The sequence below is a fragment of the Caretta caretta genome, chromosome 18, assembly GCF_965140235.1.
Source record: "Caretta caretta isolate rCarCar2 chromosome 18, rCarCar1.hap1, whole genome shotgun sequence".
NCBI classification, from domain to species: Eukaryota; Metazoa; Chordata; order Testudines; family Cheloniidae; genus Caretta; species Caretta caretta.
Genome location: NC_134223.1, coordinates 927580 through 946765, shown reverse-complemented (window position 1 = coordinate 946765; position 19186 = coordinate 927580). Strand labels below are relative to the sequence as shown.

At 52.2% G+C, this 19186-nt stretch overlaps 1 protein-coding gene across 2 annotated transcripts in view; it reads right to left on the bottom strand.

The window, feature by feature from the left end:
* The window catches only part of ALPL (alkaline phosphatase, biomineralization associated), an 85060-nt gene that overhangs the window by 39667 nt on the left and 26207 nt on the right, over nucleotides 1–19186 (bottom strand). For both annotated transcript variants that reach the window (XM_048825440.2, XM_048825442.2), the window contains exon 2: nucleotides 11364–11498. In XM_048825440.2, coding sequence (XP_048681397.1) covers nucleotides 11364–11421 — 58 coding nt within the window. In that variant the 5' untranslated portion in view covers nucleotides 11422–11498. The remainder of the gene's footprint in view (nucleotides 1–11363; nucleotides 11499–19186) is intronic.

Sequence of the window (19186 nt, the reverse complement as noted above, 5' to 3'; positions counted from 1 at the left end):
GAAGGGCCAGGTCTACACTGCAGAGTTAGGTCAACTCAAACATCGCTCCAGGTGTGAAAAATCCACCCCTCAGAGCAGACCTAACTCCCAGTGCACACAGCTGGACACAGAAGCCTTCCATTGGAGAGATGCACTAACTACAGCAATGGAAGAGCCCCTCCGCCCCAGAGGTGACAGCCAGGGGAGAAAGAGGGTGGACCGCTTGGCTGGGATTCTAGAGGGGGGACTACATGGGCGATAGCCCTGAGCCTTGACACTCAGAACCTCTGGGATTTAAACACACCACACACAACCACAGATCCTCATGTGCCCCAAATTAGTGGGCACTTTTGAAAGTTTGACCAAAGTAATTTGCCCCATAGTCACACAGCAAATCCGGCAGAGCCAGAAACAAAAACACACACACACAGAGTTACTTGTTTCTTGTAACTGTTGTTCCTGGAGAGGTGTTGCTCACATCCATTCCAATTAGGACTGTGCATGCGGGGCGCACACACGTCGGAAAGTTTGTCCCCTGGCAGCACCCGTCGGGTCGGCTGTGGAGCCCCCTGGCGTGGCGCCTTCATGGCGCTCAATATGTGACCCTGCCAACCCTGCACCTCCTCAGTCCCTCCTTGCCGGCTGCTCCGACAGAGGGGAAGATGGGCGGGGATGAGCAGTGGATGTGAGCAACGCATCTCGAAGAACAATCGTTAGGAGAGGCAAGTAACCGTTTTTTCTTTGAGTGATCGCTCGTATCGATTCCCAAGCCTCACCTAGGTGTTAAGGAAACGCTGATTGCGGCAAAAGCCGCGTCGTCCCTGGTGAGCTGAGTGATGGCCTAGCGAGAGGTGAAGGTATGTACCGAGGACCAAGTTGCTGCCCTGCGGATTTCCTGGATTGGAACCTGGGCCAGGAATACGGCCGACGAGGCCTGGGCCCTAGTGGAGTGTGCCATGAGGGCTGGGGTCGGCACTTTGGCCAGTTCTTAGCACATGCGGATGCAGGACACTATCCAGGAGGATATTCTTTGAGATTAGACCGGGAAGCCTTTCATCTGGTCCGTCATAAATAGCTGGGTCGATTTTCTGAAGGTCTTAGTAGGCGCTTAATGTAGAAAGCTAGTGCTCACTGAACATCAAGGGAGCGTAGCCATTGCTGTTGGGTACCGGCATAAGGGTAAAAGGAAAATGTCCTGGCTGGTGTGGAAGTGAGACATCACGTTGGGGAGAAAGGCCGGGTGTAGCCTGAGTTGCACCTTAGCCTTGTGGAAAGCTGTGTAAGGCAGTTCCGAGGTGAGGGCCTTTAGCTCAGACACCCTTCTCACAGATGTAATGGCCACCAGGAAAGCTGCCTTCCAAGACAGATACAGGAGGGAGCAAGTCACCAATGGTTCAAATGGGCCCCCCACATGAGCCATGAAAGGACCAGGTTAAGGTCCACGCAGGGACAGGCTGCCGAATCTGAGCATGCAGGCGGTGCAAATCTTTGAGGAAGCAACCAACCATAGGGTTGGCAAAGACGGAGCGATCCGACACACTCAGGTGGAAGGCCGAGATAACAGCAAGGCGCACCTTTATGTACCCAGCAGTCTGAGGTTATTTGGGACCAGGCATGGTAGGAGTAGGACAAACGATTCAAAAAGGGCGGGGAAGGATCCAGGGAGGAGTCTGGTGCGTTGTCCTCGGGCGTCTCTTCAAAAGGCCTGCTTGGAACCCGCTGATGGTTTGGTTGGGTCCTGGCCTTGTTTGGAAGGGGGATTGGAAGGCTTCCTTCTGCTGTTCCTGCCCCTCAGTCTGTAGAAGCCCTACCTCAGCTGAGGAGGGTAGGAGGGCTGCTGCTGCTGGGGCTGGGCCTGGAAGGGTTTCTGTGGGGTTGCTGGGGTGTGCATACCCAAGGATTTCATAGTCCCCCTTGAGTCCTTTAGGCTGTGCAGCCGAGAGGCAGTCTGCTACGCGAACAGGCCTGCCCCTCGGTGGAAGGCCCGAGGCTTGCAACCAAGAGGTGCACCTCATGGCAATACCCGAGGACAAGGTGTGCACTGCCGAGTCTGCAGTGTCCAGTGAGGCCTGTAAAGAGGCCTGTGCCACCACCCTGCCTTCGTCTACTATACCCCCAAACTCCTCCCTGGACTCAGATGGCACAAGCTCCTTGAGCATCAAGTTCCAGGAGTTGAAGTTACAGCAGCTCAGAATTGCGAGCTGGTTGGCAATCCTGAGCGGACGTCCCCCCATGGAGTACACTTTATGGCCAAACGAGTCTAGGAGCTTGGCCTCCGGCGCCTGCTGCCCCTGCCTCTCTCTCTCATTTACAGTCACAGCCACCAATGAACAGGGCTGTGGGTGCGTAAAAGAGATATTCGTACCCCTTTGAGGGCACGAAGTACTTCCTCTCAGCGCCCGTGGCTATGGGAGGGATGGAGGCTGACAGATAGTCTTGGAATTGGCCTGTATGGTCTTGATGAGGGGCAGAGCCACCCTCAAAGGACCTTCTGGGGCCAGAATGTCAACCACAGGGTCCTCTAACTCCACCACCTCCTCGGCGTGCAGACCCATGTTGCACGCTGCTCTGCGCAGGAGGTCCTGGTGGGCACGGCTATCTATAGAAGGCAGTCCAGAGACAGAAGTGCCTGCAATGGCTTTGTCAGAGGAGGACGAAGAGGTCATTGGGGGAAACCAGGTCCTCTCATCCTTCCTGCTCATCAGGAGCCTGACGATCTGCTTTGCTGGTCACCCCCAGCTCAGGAACCGGAGTTGGAGCTGATTCTGAGAGGAGGTGGGGGCACTGTGTCTCCCCAGCACCCCTAGGGGTGGGCTGACTGGCTGAGGCCTACGGCCCCCTTGGTTCAGAGGTGGCCGATTGGGACCCTTTAGACTGGGTGCCCTGGGCTGGTGGTATGCCCATGGGGTCCAGAATGGCCACTGCGCTGGTCCCTGCCACTGTGCAGGCCATGGCCCTGGCCCCACCTCAGAGCGTCCATAGCCTGACCAGTGCCGGTCCTGCTCCGAGTACCTAGACCCTGCCTCCAAGTTTGAGGACCAGGATCACGAGGGCCAGGGTGGTGCTGAGCGGAGCTGAGCTGGCGACCGGTGCTGCGAGGCTGGGGAGCAGTGCGTGACCTGGAGCTACACAGGGTCATCGAGCGGCGCCGGATTGGTGCCGTGTCCAGGACCTGCTCCGCAAAGGATCAGCATTGAGAGCGCTGGCATGACCTGGAGTGGTGCCGTGAGTTTGACCTGGCTGTCGGCACCACTGTTCATTGCTTCTTTGCCTTGAGATGGTGCCGTGGTACCAGATGCTTGATGTGAATCCTAGGCAACCTTGGCGCTGTCACGGTGATGAGGTCCCTTGTGGCCAGAAAGGTGTCCTGAGTGGATGGTAGCTGTACCTCCTCAATGATGAGGGCTGGGGAGTCCAACGGCACCAGACTCGACAATCCCCCTTGCAGGGCCAAAGTCAATGGTACCGTCTCCGCAGGCTTTGGCGCTGGGTGCTCCTCTCGAGGACGTGCCCCATTGGCTAGCTCCAGAGGGGTGGGTCTGTGGGATGGAGAGCTGCTCTTTCTTTGCTTTGGGTGCTGCTTCTGTGCCAGGGAGTGGGAGCGGTGCCGGGTTGATCCTGCCGGTTTCAGCGCCAGGGAGCAGCGGTGCTGCAGGTCTCTGCCAGAGTCCGTCCACTGTGCCACTTCCACCACGGCGCTACACACCGAAGAACTGTCTGCCAGATCCTGCCACACGGAAGGAAGTTAAGGTCTAAGTAGGTCTTCACCATAAGGAGCTGCTTAAGGTGAAAGTCTTGCTCCTCTTTGGTTCTAGGGCAAAACCCTTGCGAATCCCGTACCTATTGGCTTGGTGAGCCTCCCCCAGGCACTTGAGACAAGTGTTGTGAGGGTTGCCCGTTGACATGGGCTTGGAGCAGGACTTGAACCCCTGGGACTTGTGATGAAAGCTCTCTCAAGAGAAACCAGTCAGGATGGAGGGTAAACCTCCCATCCCAACTGCTACTACAATAAGCTAAATAAAAGATACAAGAGAAACAAGAGCTAGGGAAACGTGGAGAACTTGCTGAGCAAGAAGCCACAGGTCCAACAACTGTCACAGGTGGTAGAATCATATCATAGAATATCAGGGTTGGAAGGGACCTCAGGAGGTCATCTAGTCCAACCCCCTGCTCAATAAGAAGGAACTGAGGTGGCACTGGGTAGGCAGGGTCATATATTGAGCGCCATGAAGGTGCCACACCAGGAGGCTCCACAGCCGACCCGACTGGTGCGACTAGGGGGGAAAAGAAAAAACAAACACCTTTCTAATGACTGTGCACACGGCTCGCACACATCTAATTGGAATCGACACGAGCAATCATTCAAAGAAGAACCTAGAGGTCCTGACTGCCAGTCCCCAGCTGTCACCACAGTGCTCCATCCTTTAGCAGAAGGAACCAAGCCCCAAAAAGCAGCAACAAGAGCCTGCCTCCACAGGCCTGGATCTAGACATGAGAAGAAACGAGCATTCTCTGCATGTCTTTAAGGAAGCCAGCAGCATCTGCCTGCACAGTCTTCTCCTTGCCATACTAACTTATGAAATCAGCCACCCTTCAGGGAGGTCACCCGGGGAGTGGCCATTTTCCAGGGTTTTGTGGCATTGTGCATGGGACTAGGAGAGGTTTCTAGCCTGTGGAATGAAGCTCAGAAGAGGAATCTTGGATCAAGTCCCAGCTTCTTGTGCGTGAGCTGACTCAGTCCTGGGGACTGGTGTCCCAAGGATGGATTGCTCTTTGATCTCTGACCGAAGAACAGAGACAGAGACCCTAAGGGAGGGTCTGCAGGAGCATTTGCTCTTTCCACAGCACTATGAAGGAAGCATCCAGCACTACGGGGTCCCAAATAACGGTATTCGTTAATTCATTATTGCCAGTTCTGGGTTGCAGGTGTTTTCTTAAAGCCCCAGCTGCTGGAATCCTGGTACTGCAGGAGAATCTTGGCTTTTGGTTGTTTTTTTTTTTTTAAAAGCAAATTTCTAGCCCTCCTGGTTGCACGGAAAAGTCTGAACATGAAGCAAATGTGACCTGAAAGCAGGGCGGGAGGGAGAGGGGGGAAGCAAAGTAGGACCCCCTCCCCTCCAATATTTTTTAAATCTCGTAAGCTTTAAGCCAATCCCATGATTTTCACAGGGCCAGACTCAAGCTTTTGAATGTTTGGCATCAGTAGTACAACTCGCCTAGCTACACACATCCAGCCGCTCTGGCTGGTTTCTGGCAGCTCCTAAAACACAAACACAGCGGGCACCACAAGAGGGCTAGCAAACTATTTAAAAGGGCTACAATCTTATTCCTAGGCACTACAGATTCATTCGCACCTGGGCCAGAAAGATCACCATGGTGGGGGCTGGAAGGCAGCCACAATACAGAGAATCCCTGGGTGAAGTGGGGACCACACGACTCCAACACTTAGGTGGCAAGGGAGGAGTCCAGCAAGAAGAGCTGGTTGGTGCTACACAGCCCAGCAGTGGTTTCCCAGCCTCCTCCGACCTGGTCCCTTCGCCTGCCCATTGTTCTCTACGTCAAGTCTGGAAGGAGTTAATGCCGCCGGCTCTGTATGTTCCACCACAAGAGAAAAATATAAATCAAGTAGTACAAGCCGGGCTATAGGGCAAAGACTTGGCTGGCGGAGCCAGGGAGGCCAGGGCTGCTTTGGTGTGGCCAGTCACCTGACAAACTCTGGGAATTACCACTCTCTATAAACCTCATCGCTTTTGGGTGCACTGAGCATCTGTCAACTTGTCACAAACAAAATGAGGGAGGATCCAAAATGGATCTGTCTGTGCAGTTCCTAGCTCAAAACTGGAGTGTGGGGTATGAATTGCTTCCAGTTTTTCTGGCTGGGGCTAGAAATCCCTGTTCAATCCTGAATTCAAAAGGGTAGATAAAGCCAAGGGCTTTCAAAGCTGCCAGAAAACACAAGTTCAGTGGGACCATTAGAAGGCTCACCAATTATTTAACACAGTGGTTCTCAACCTTTTTTCATTTGCAGACCCCTAAAAAATTTTGAATGGAGGAGAGGACCTCTTTGGAAATGGATTATCTGTAACTATAGCTGATTTCTGTTCCGTTAGTTTTCGATTTAAGTCTTTCGTGGACCCCTTAGACATAGTCCATGGGCCACAGGTTGAGGTATCTGCACACTGCTCCCGCCCCAAGTGCCAACTCCGCAGCTCTCATTGGCCAGGAACTGCAGCCAATGGGAGCTGTGCCTGTAGGCAGTGGCGTGCGGACACCTCCTGCGCCCCCAACCTAGGAGCCGCTGCTGCCAGAGGGGTGTTCTGGTCGCTTTCGGGAACCACCTGAGGTAAGCACTGACCCCCTGGCCCTCTCCTGCACCCCAACCCCCTGCCCCAGTCTAGAGCCCACACCCTTTCCCAGAGCCTGCACCCCTCACCCCCTCCTGCACCCCAACTCCCCCCCAGAGCCCGCACCCCCCTTTGGGTTTGTGCGATTAGACCACTGGCAACCCTACTGGGCGAGTGTGTGAAAGCCCTGGGCGTGCTGGAAGAGTGCGTCCAGGAGCACAGATGGCAGCTCTCTGGGCACCAGCACCATCCAAAAGTCAGGTGGGCCACGGGCGAAGCTTGTGCAGGGCCTCATTGACTATTCTGCCCTGGGGCCTGGAACTGCTGTCAGCAGGCCTGGTCACCCTCCCAATGTGGGTGAGTGGACAGCCCTAGCTGGCTTGGACTATCAGCTCCCGGCCAGAGAGGAGCTCAACCCACAGGATTTCAATCCAGATCTCCCATATGCCAAAGATCATGGAGTGTTTGGATCTGGTTTCTTTGCTGGTATCCCTACCTAACAGTAGAGCTCTTTGCTGACATGCGAGTCTAGATACTGAATGCCCCGAGCCAGGGAATTTTCCGACCTGGGGTTGCCTCTGCTTTTAATTCACTGATGTGGGCCCCTTGCGGATCAGAGGGCAGCACCCTTTGTAGTGCGACCCCTTAGCACACAGGGCAGGCAATACCACCCCCACTCCTCATGTTGGGCTCCACCCCATGCTAGGGGTGCTGCTGGGGTTGCGGCAGCCCTCCCAGATTGAAGTAACAATGGCAACCAAATGCTTTACAGTTTTGTTCAATGGCTTCCACTATAAAAATTGTTCCTGCACTCTCGCCCAGGAACAGCAAGGACTCTCCCCACTTCTCTAGCCTGCGTTCTCCTTTTACAAGCCCCGATCCAGTAGAGCTGCTCTTGCAGGCAGCACTTTCCAATTAGTCGCTGCCATTGATTTATGCCGACCTCTCCCAGGCCAGGATCCAATCCCAGAGCCATGAAATGGCCCTGAACCCCGAAGCACTGGGGCCTGAATTCTCACATATGCTGCTGGCAGGGGCTCTGCTGAGCCAGGACTGTGACCCTCTGCCCCGACTCAGCATCAGACAAAAATACCCTGGGACGTGAATTCAGATGCAATTACAGAAGAGTCCTTTCTGAATATCATTATCCAGGTGGTCTCCCTGTATTCTTCAGGGCCCTCTCTTCCTGGTGGGCAAAGGGGGTTTATTCCTTTGCTAGTTTTACCCTTTTCTGGGTCTCTTCTTTATGTGCTGCTCAGCCTTTTACACCCTTTGCGCTTAGCGGCGCCCTAGAGGAGCATGGTGAAGATGCCCCCCCAAGGAACAATGTCCCAGTGGTTAGGGTGTACCACTGGGCTCCAGAAAACCTATTTCCATTCCCTTCTCTTTCACAGACTTCCTGTGAAAGCTGCTTAGGGTGTATCTATGCTGCAAGACAGAGATGGGGCTGCAAGTCTCAGAGCCAGAGTCTGCAAGGGCGCTAAAACCAGTGTGGACATCAGAGAAGCAGACTAAGCAACTGCTTAGAGCCCTTAGCAGCTCAAGGGGGCCCCTATTCACTTATAAGAATTTGCCTGCTTTAATATTGGGGTGGGAGGGTAAAATATTCCTGCTTAAGGCCCCCAGTGGGCTAGCACTGGCTCTGGTGGACATTCCCACTTGGGCTCTGAAACGCTGAGAACGGAGTGGGTCTCTCAGCCCATTTGGGAATGTCTGTATTGCTACATGTCGCATGGGCCAGGGGCTATATACCTGGGCTCAGAGTCTTCCTGCTGCAGGTCTGCCCCCCACCCCCCAAAGTGTAGACAAACCCCTTAGCCTCAATGTGCCTTAGTTACCTTTCTGTCCAAGGGGTGATGGCCCTGCCCTGCCCCCTGGGAGTCTCCATTACAGAGGTAAGGTATAGACCACCAGACCAGGAGGATGAGGTAGAGGAGGCTTTCTTCAGACAATTAACAGAAGTTTCCAGATCACAGGCCCTGGTTCTCATGGTGGGGGGACTTCCAGCCAATGTCAGGGTGATTGGAGAGCAATAGAGCAGTGCACAGACAATCCAGGAAGTTTTTGGAGAGGGTTGAGGACAACTTTCTGGTGCAAGTGCTGGAGGAACCGTGCTCCTCTTGACCTGCTGCTCACAAGCAGGGAAGAATTTGTACGGGAAGTAGAAGTGGGTGGCAATCTGGGCAGCAGTGATCATGAGATGGTCAAATTCAGGATCCTGACAAAAGGAGAGCAGCAAAATATGGAACCTGGACTTCAGAAAAGCAGACTGACTCCCTCGAAAAGGAAGCTTACAAGAAGTGGAAACTTGGACAGATGACTAGGGAGGAGTATGAGAATATTGCTCGAGCATGCAGGGATGTAATCAGGAAGGCCAAAGCACAATTGGAGTTGCAGCTAGCCAGGGATGTGAAGGGAAACGAGAAGGGTTTCTACAGGTACGTTCGCAACAAGGTGGTGGTCAGGGAAAGTGTGGGACACTTAATGGGGGATGCAACCTAGCAACAGATGATGTGGAAAAAGTTGAAGTACTTAATGATTTCCCCCTCCCGGTCTTCACCCCAGACTGCTGCAGTGGACAGCACAGTATAGGGAGATGGTGAGCAGCCCTCAGTGGTGAAAGAACAGGTTAAGGACTATTTAGAAAAGCTGGACATACACAAGTCCTTAGGCTGGATCTAATGTATCCAAGGGTGCTCAGGGAATGGGCTGATGTGATTGCAGAGCCCTTGGCCATTATCTTTGAAAACTCATGGCAATCAGGGGAGGTCCCGGAGTATTGGAGAAAGGAAAATATAGTGCCCATCTTTAAAGAACTACAGACTGGTCAGCCTCACCTCAGTCCCTATAAAAATCATGGAGCAGGTCCTCAAGGAATCCATTTTGAAGCACTTGGTGGAGAGGAAGGTGCTCAGGAACAGTCAACATGGATTCACCAAGGGCAAGTCATGCCTTCTATGATGAGATAACTGGCTCTGTGGATATGGGGAAAGTGGTGGACGTGATAAACCTTGACTTTAGCAAAACTTTTGATACAGTCTCCCACAGTATTCTTGCCAGCAAGTTCAAGAAGTATGGATAGGATGAATGGACTGTAAGGTGGATAGAAAGCTGGCTAGATTGTTGAGCTCAACGGGTAGTGATCAATGGCTCAATGTCTAGTTGGCAGCCGGTATCAAGCGGAGTGCCCCAGGGATCGGTTTTTTCAACATCTTCATTAATGATCTGGATGATGGGATGGATTGCATCCTCAGCAAGTTTGTGGAAAACACTAAACGGGGGGGGGGGGGGAGAAGAGGTAGATATGCTGGAGGGTAGGAATAGGGTCCAGAGTGACCTAGACAAATTGTTGGATTGAGCCAAAAGAAATCTGATGAGGTTCAAAAAGGACAAGTGCAGAGTCCTGCATATATGATGAAAGAATCCCATGCACGGCTACAGGCTCGGGACCGACTAGCTAAGCAGCCGTTCTGCAGAAAAGGATCTGGGGATTACAGTGGATGAGAAGCTGGATGAGTCAGTGTGCCCTTATTGCCAAGAAAACTAACAGCATATTGGGCTGCATTAGAAGGAGCATTGCCAGCAGGTTGAAGGAAGTGATTATTCCCCTCTGGTGAGATCACATCTGCAGTATTGTGTCCAGTTTTGGGCCCCAACTACAGAAGGGATGTGGACAAATTGGAGAGAGTCCAGCGGAGGGTAATGACAATGACTGGGGGAGGGAAGCATATGACTTATGAGGAGAGGCTGAGGGAACTGGGTTTATTTAGTCGGCAGAAGAGAAGAGTGAGGGGGGATTTGATAGCAGCCTTCAACTACCTGAAGGGGGGTCCAAAGAGGATGGAGCTAGGCTGCTCTCAGTGGTGGCAGATGACAGAACAAGGAGCAATGGTCTCAAGTTGCAGTGGGGGAGGTTTAGGTTGGATATTAGGAAACACTATTTCACTAGGAGGGTGGTGAAGCACTGGAATGAGTTACCTGGGGAGGCGGTGGAATCTCCATCCTTAGAGCTTTTTAAGGCCCAGCTTGACAAAGCCCTGGCTGGGATGATTTAGTTGGGAATTGGTCCTGCTTTGAGCAGGGGGTTAGATGAGAGGACCTCCTGAGGTCTCTTTCAACCCTCATCTTCGAGGATTCTATGACGTGCTTTAGGTAGACATGGGTGGGGCTGGCTTCAGCCCTGAGCAGGAACAGCAGCTTAAGGGGTGCTAACTGACATGTTTTAATAGGGGAGGTCAGAGTTTCTTGACCAGCTAACAGAGATTAAAACACAGATTGCCCTCTCAACCCCAGGGTTAGCTAACACATTAAAATGACGACATCTTTCACCCTCGTATGGGCAGGCTGTGCGGGGCACCGCACAAACTGCCTTATGAATCAGAGCCTGGCCCATCTGACTGGTGGACTATGCCAAGACCAGCCCTCCCAACTGGTCTCCCCTGCAGCCTGCAAGGCTGCACCTTCGGCTAAGGGGGCACAGAGGGGTGACGGATACTGCAGGAGCTGAACCGTCCACCTTGAGGAGTATGGGCTGGCACCAGCCTTCCTGAGTTCTGTCTGCCTGCTGAAGGACCCCGGTAAAGAGCTCTGCAGACCTGCAGCTGATGGGTTCTCTGCATGGCAGTGTACAAGCCCCAGATGTCGCGTCATAAGCTGCGGCCCTCAGGAATGGTTGGAGCACGTTCACAGAGAGGATCAGAACTCCTACATCCTTTCTTGACGCACACACTCTTCGAACCACATGCCACAAAGCTGGTACGCCCATGGGTGCAAGAAGGGCCATCCCTTGGGTAGGGCAAATTGGGGAAACCACTCCGGGCCCTGCGCTTTGGTGGGGCCCCCCGGGCCAGTGCAATTGGCTGGCACCGTCAGTCCTGGAAGACAGGCATGGGAACTAGGGATTTGGGGGATGCTGCGAGACCCCTAGGCTCCCAGCCACAGATGCAGAGCAAGGCCCCCAAGCTGGTGCAGGCTGATTTGTCCCAGGCCCCGCACCCCCCAGGAATGGCCTGGGCGTGAGTAACCTAGGGATCCACATACCTGGGACAAGGGAGGCGAGACAGACTTCAGCCAGCAGGACAAGGAGAAGAGCCTTCATGATGCTGCTGGCAATCACTCAGGACGACACCAGGGACCTGCGTGCTCAGCAGAGGATCTGTTCTTGCGTAGCAGACTCTGGGGAATGGAAGACAGAGACCACTCGCACTGCTGCGCTAGCGAGAAAGGACATCTACCCCAGCCCATCTCCTTGTCCCCCCCTGCTTCCCCCATGCAGAACAGCTTTCAGGAGAGGACAGACTTGGCTGTAGCCTAGGTAAAATCCTAGGAGGCCTGGATTGTCCCAGGTAGGCTGGAAGGGCTGAATTGTTCTGCTGTCCAACCAACTCAACCCAGGACAGTCTTTCCTCCAGGGGAGGGGGCTGAGGTCAATTAAGACATGCTGGCACTTCTCAAACAATATATAGCTCCTACTGTCCGGCAACATCTCCTAAATTCCCTCAGTGCAGCGAGGGCACCCAACTTTAGACACTGCACCACCTCTGACTGGGCTTCCTGTTTGTATTACAGTGGGGCCTGGTAGCACCAGGAGGGAATCACAGCCCTGTGGTGCAAGGTGCTGGACAGACACTGGGGATGCATCCACATGTAGGAAGAAAGCTAACACATGGTAAGACCACACTTAGCATAGTAAAATCCTAGTAAGGACATGGCAGTTTAGTTTTCCCATGTGGTAGCAGGTTGAGGTAAACACTAAGGGGGGCCCTGGGGGTCACCCCGTCCTGCTAACATGTGTTGAAACTGCAACTGCCCTGTCTGCACGGGGGTTTTACCACATGGCTTTCCACCTTTTTCCTAGTGAAGACAAGGAGCCCTAGTGAGAGAGCCCCTGCCCCAAGGAGCCTGCACCTAAATGGATCACACAGAGTGGGAGAGGAAAAACCAAGGCAGAGAGGTTGAAGTGACTTGCCCAAAGTCATCTGGAGATAGACCAAAATCTGACTCTGTCCAGATGCCTATGCACTGAACTGCACTGTCTCTCAGTGCCCAGCACCATCACTCCTCCGCCCAAACACGGCCCTCCTTCCTAAGGCTTGTGCGTGGGTCACAGGCTCAGTCCTCACAGACGACCCATGGTTCAAGTCACTACATAAGAATGGATCTTTGCTCCAATACTGTGGAAATTACAACACAGAAAGAGTTGAATTGCAGTGCAAACACCCCAGCTCTCACCTGACCAGCTGCACGAGGTGACTGGCAAACCAGCATCTCCTGGGATGGAGAGTCAGGACAGAGCAGAATGAAAAACTATCCTCACCTCCTGAACAGCAGCACCACCACCATGGGGCAGGGAGGGAGGGAGCGGGATCCCCCCCACTCCCTTCACATTGTCAAGTTATGGGGCTCAATCTCCTCTGGGGAGGGAGAAGATCCAAGACAAGCCAGGAGAATGGCAATAGTCCATTCCCTCAGATTAGCCTGCTGGGTGCCAGAAACAGAGGTGCCTTTGGAGCTCAGTAACTGCTCCCTGGGTAGCACAGAGATTTTGGCAGGGGACAGCAGTTGCCTTGCACAACCAGGCCTCCTCCAGAAACTCCAGCTGGCAGCGGGGGGTGGAGGGGGAGAACTAACCAGCATCCCCAGCACAACCCTCTGAGCAAGCCGTGCCAGCTGGCAGGGAGATCTAGCTGGTCTGGCAAATCACAAGCAGCTGGAGCACGTTATATAGCATGGAGGAAGGTTATTGTGCTTTCCAGCTGAGGGCCTGCCTGCTGTTTGGAGAGGTATTAACTTTCCTTCAGCCCCCGTGAGGTGGGCCTTAGCCCTAATTCACAGATGGGGGAAATGGAGGTTTGCTCAGTACCAAGTTCTGACAGGACCCCATGGTCCAGAGGAGCAGGAATCTGAAGAGAAACGGCCACTGATCTCTGCAAACGACAGCTACATTGCACTCGGCAATGCTGAGTTGCATGCTGGCAGCAGTGGTCCTGCTGAAGAGGCCTCGTGGCTGCCCCGGGGCAGCATGGGTACCCAGGGGCAGAGGCTGGAGGCCACGTTTACAAGCAAGCTCAACACCCAAGAGCTCCCACTGAGAACAGCCTGGGGAGGGAATTCCCCACTGCTCTCAGAATCACAGAATATCAGGGTTGGAAGTGACCTCAGGAGGTCATCTAGTCCAACCCCCTGCTCAAAGCAGGACCAATCCCCAATTTTTGCCCCAGATCCCTAAATGGCCCCCTCAAGGATTGAACTCACAACCCTGGGTTTAGCAGGCCAATGCTCAAACCACTGAGCTATCCCTCCCCCTCAGTGGGGGAGGGAAGCAGAGCTCTCCATTGCTGTCAGTAGAGGGGCAAGGTGGGATTTCTCCATTGGAGAAGGAGGTGGAGGGACTGTGGGGGCCATTGCTCACTGGGGAAGCTGAGGTCTTATAAAGATATGGCCACTTTTTCAGCAGTCAGGTGGCTCTAGGCATGAGTCTGGTGCTGGGTCAAGCTCCTTTGCAGGCTTTCAGTATCCAGCATGTGCGATCTGGGGAGCTTGGCTGAGACAACTCTCCAACCCAGTGTGAATCCAGCCCATGAATCTCTGAACTGCATTTGGAATTGTAACATTCAGATAAGCAATAAAATTCTCTTGCCCTCCCAAGCAGAGCCAGGTGCAACACGGGGAGGTGCTCCGCAAACTTCACTCACCTCAGCTCTGCAGATGTGTGGCATTATTTACCTGCAGCATCCCCTGCTACTCCAGTCCTGTAGCCTCCTGAACCAGCTGTGTCAATGTAGCTCAAACCCAGAAACACACCCACATTCACAGCTCTGGAAGTGTACTTTAGTAGGTGGAGGGATGGGAACAACAAGCAGGAGTAAGGTGATATTACCTCTGTGTATAGCATTAGAGATCCCATCACTGGGGACTGGTCCAGTTCTGGTGTCCCCATGTCAAAAAGGACACACAATTTAGCTTATTGCAGAGAAAGTTAAGGTCACTTCATGGAAATTATTAGATCGCAGGCCCTGGTTCTCATGGGAGACTTCAATCACCCTGATATCTGCTGGGAGAGCAATACAGCGGTGCACAGACAATCCAGGAAGTTTTTGGAAAGCGTAGGGGACAATTTCCTGGTGCAAGTGCTGGAGGAGCCAACTAGGGGCAGAGCTCTTCTTGACCTGCTGCTCACAAACTGGGAAGAATTAGTAGGGGAAGCAAAAGTGGATGGGAACCTGGGAGGCAGTGACCATGAGTTCGTTGAGTTCAGGATCCTGACACAAGGAAGAAAGGAGAGCAGCAGAATACGGACCCTGGACTTCAGAAAAGCAGACTGTGACTCCGTCAGGGAACTGATGGGCAGGATCCCCTGGGAGGCTAATCTGAGGGGGAAAAAGGAGTCCAGGAGAGCTGGCTGTATTTTAAAGAAGCCTTATTGAGATTGCAGGATCAAACCATCCCAATGTGTAGAAAGAATAGTAAATATGGCAGGCGACGAGCCTGGCTTAACAGTAAAATCCTTGCTGATCTTAAACACACACACAAAAAAAAAAGCTTACAAGAAGTGGAAGATTGGACAAATAACCAGGGAGGAGTATAAAAATATTGTTCGGGGATGCAGGACTGTAATCAGGAAGGCCAAATCACACCTGGAGTTGCAGCTAGCAAGAGATGTTAAGAGTAACAAGAAGGGTTTCTTCAGGTACATTAACAACAAGAAGAAAGTCAAGGAAAGTGTGGGCCCCTTACTAAATGAGGGAGGCAACCTAGTGACAGAGGATGTGGAAAAAGCTAATGTACTCAATGCTTTTTTTTGCCTCTGTCTTCATGAACAAGGTCAGCTCCCAGACTGCTGCACTGGGCAGGACAGCATGGGGAGGAGGTGACCAGCCTTCTGTGGCGAAAGAAGTGGTTCTGGACTATTTAGAAAAGCTGGACGAGCACAAGTCCATGGGGCCGGATGCGCTGCATCCCAGAGTGCTAAAGGAGTTGGCGGATGTGATTGCAGAGCCATTGGCCATTATCTTTGAAAACTCCTGGCAAGGTCCCGGATGACTGGAAAAAGGCTAAATGTAGTGCCCATCTTTAAAAAAGAGAAGAAGGAGAATCCGGGGGAACTACAGGCCAGTCAGCCTCACCTCAGTCCCTGGAAAAGTCACGGAGCAGGTCCTCAAGAAATCCATTTTGATGCACTTAGAGGAGACGAAAGTGATCAGGAACAGTCAGCATGGATTCACCAAGGGCAAGTCATGCCTGACCACCTGATTGCCTTCTATGACGAGATAACTGGCTCTGTGGATGAGGGGAAAGCGGTAGACAGATTATTCCTTGACTTTAGCAAAGCTTTTGACACGGTCTCCTACAGTATTCTTGCCAGCAAGTTAAAGAAGTATGGGCTACAAGGTGGATAGAGAGCTGGCTAGATCATAGGGGTCAACATCTAGCGATCAATGGCTCCATGTCTAGGTGGCAGCTGGTATCAAGCAGAGTGCCCCAAGGGTAGGTCCTGGGCTCAGTTGTGTCTAATATCCTCATTAGAGTTCTGGAGTATGGCGTGGATTGCATCCTCAGCAAGTTTGCAGATGACACTAAACTGGGAGGTACGCTGGAGGTAGGGGTAGGATACAGAGGGCCCTAGACAAATTAGAGGATTGGGCCAAAAGAAATCTGATGAGGTTCAACAAGGACAAGTGCAGAGTCCTGTACTTAGGATGGAAGAATCCCATACACCGCTACAGACTAGGGACCGAATGGCTCGGCAGCAGTTCTGCAGAAAAGGACCTGGGGTGATAGTGGACGAGAAGCTGGATATGAGTCAACAGTGTGCCCTTGTTGCCAAGAAGGCCAATGGCATTTTGGGCTGTATAAGTAGGAGCATTGCCAGCAGATCGAGGGACGTGATCATTCCCATCTATTCTGCATTGGTGAGGCCTCATCTGGAGTATTGTGTCCACACTACAAGAAGGATGTGGAAAAATTGGAAAAATGATTTGGGGGCTGGAGCACATCACTTATGAGGAGAGGCTGAGGGAACAGGGATTGTTTAGTCTGCAGAAGAGAAGAATGAGGGGGATTCTAGACTGTTCTGCAGATGACAGAACAAGGAGCAATACTCCCAAGTCGCAGTGGGGGAGGTTTAGATTGGATATTAGGAAAAAAAATTTCACTAGGAGGGTGGTGAAACACTGGAATGCGTTACCTAGGGAGGTGGTGGAATCTCCTTCCTTAGAGGTCTTTAAGGTCAGGCTTGACAAAGCCCTGGCTGGGATGATTTAGTTGGGGATTGGTCCTGCTTTGAGCAGGGGGTTGGACTAGATGACCTCCTGAGGTCCCCTCCAACCCTGATATTCTAGGATACTGACGTCCTTTGACAGGTGCACTGAAATCCGAGTGAAGAGCTTTACATACGCTAGGTATTAGCTATCATACTGAGCCCTAGGTTTCCATGGAGCACACAGGACTGCCCAAAGCCTCGGGATTTATCATACTAGGCCCTGGATTTTGGGAAGTATTTTAACCTGCATTTTCCTTTACTCAGCTATACCCCATCCTCTTCCTGACACCCTGCCTCCCAGCACTACCTTTGGGTCCTGCCTCTGGTTAGATGATTGGCTAGAGCCAAACTCCTGTTTTTCCAGAATTTTCACAACTTGGTGACTTGCTCATTCAAACGCAACACGATGGTTCTGACTGCAGCAAGATCAGCCAAGGAACCAGCAGTGGACCAGGGGCTGTTCATCAATTACATAGCACATAAAGGGCATAGGGGGTCCTTAATTTTGTGTGTTTCAAGGGGTATATGGTCGGGGGGGGGGGAGAGAAGTCACCCAACAATGTGCTATGTAATTTATGGACAACCCCTCACTAACTCGCAGGGATACAACTCAGAGCCAACGGCCCCAGTGCTTCCCTTTCAGCAGCAAACCTGCTGACAGCAGAACCTCTCTATTACCACGGCCCATCTGACCCGTTCGCCTTCCCCGAGACAGTCGCACTCAAAGCTGGTGCCCCAAGAGACGCTGTGTCCAATGCCCACAGTTCACTCCTGGAGAGCAGGCACAGGCCCTTGCTCTGCTGTGCAGGCAGCCAAGGACTGAAGTCTAGACACGGCCAGGGACTACCCCTGCTGATGCAAGGTGTGCGATGGGAGACAATGCCATGGCATATCAGCTGCAATCCTCTTCCAGGCTGACAGAGAATTGCTTCCCCCCCGCCCCAGCTCTAGACAAGTGCACTGGGTATGTAAGTTGGGCTGGGGAAATCCTATTGCCCTTAAGTCCAGCAGAAGTGTTGGCTAAGTGGCTGCTCATCAGACAAGGGAACAGGACATGATGCTCCTCATATGTGCACCATGCTTGCAGTCACCCAGGTGCTTTATGAAGCAGTAAACTCAGGCTTCATATATATCCAAGAAAATTGGACCCTTTAACTAAGGTTTTGTCTGCAGGAAGGAAAATATCAAATGCACACCTACAGAATAGAGGATACCTGGCTAGGTGGTGGTACTGCTGAAAAGGACCTGGGGAATCACAAACTGAATGAGCCAACAATGTGTGCAGTTGTGAAAAATATCATTGTGGGAGGGGTGTTGACAGGAGTGTCATATGGAAGACCTGAGAGGTCACTGTCCTGCTCTACACGGCACTAGTGAGGCCTCAGCTGAATATTGTGTCCAGTTCTGGGCACCAAACTCTAGGAAAGTTGTGGGCAAACTGGCGAGAGCCCACAGAAGAGCCAAAGTTAGAAAAGCTTAAACAAAACCGGGCATGTTTAGTCTTCCAAAAAGATGACTCCGGGAGCATCTGACAAGTTTTCAGATATATTATGGGCTGTTATAGAGCAGTGGTTTTCAAACTTTTTTTCTGGTGACCCAGTTTAGCAGCCTGGTGCCGGAGCCTCTCTCTGAAGCAGGGAAGAACTCCGGCAGCGGGGAAAGTTGCCGGCAGCGGGGCCATGCTGGAGACTTTCCCTGACACCGCAGTGTGGATGCAGCTTGCTTTTCACTGTGGCATGTAGCTAAACCAGCTGTGTGCAGTGTAGATGTAGTCTTAGGGCAGTGTTCCTTACACCACCACGTCCCAGCCATGTCCTGAAGCTCATAGACAACACTGTGTACTGGGAGCAGCTTTACTCTTCCCAGATTCTAGCCCCAGGCACTTCCCTCCCCCCTCTACGCTACAGGACAGGGAAAATAGCAGATACCAGGACCCCAGCTTGCACCCAACTGAAGGCTTCTTTCCTCCTCATTCTATACTGAAAGGGAAGGACAAAAAAGGCTAAACTCCTGCACCTACAGACACTTACAACCAGAGAGCCTATTTGTGTGTCACAGCACTTTTAGGCAGGCATTCTATCTTCTTTCACTGTTCCAAAGTTTGCAGCCTTTTATTTTGTGGTATTGAGGTTAACAGTTTGCAAGCCTTTGTCAGTTTATGGTTTAATTGCATTGCCCATCCAGTAGTGCAAATAATTATTTTGATAAAAGCTCCAAGACCCTAATATCAAACACTATTAATCTGTGTCAGCAGCTCGGCAGTCCTGATGTGCTCACTAAACCTCACACACTGGTATCAGAATCTGTATCAAAAAGGTGTTGTGTAAGATTTCATACACCAACGATGGCCCCCCAATAATCATTGCATGATGTATGTATGGGGCACGTACAAAGGGTAATACATTTTAAGAACATAATTTCAGTAGTTGTGTGTTGACAAGCAATGCCTAAGCCCAGTCTGCCTTAGACAAAGGAATGTGTATTTGCTTGTCCGACCACCTAGGTCACCAGGCAGTGGCAATGAAGGTGAATTTACATGACAGGTAAACAGTCATCAAGCTAGCAAGGGGAGAAGATAGTAACTCAACCACCACCAGATGGG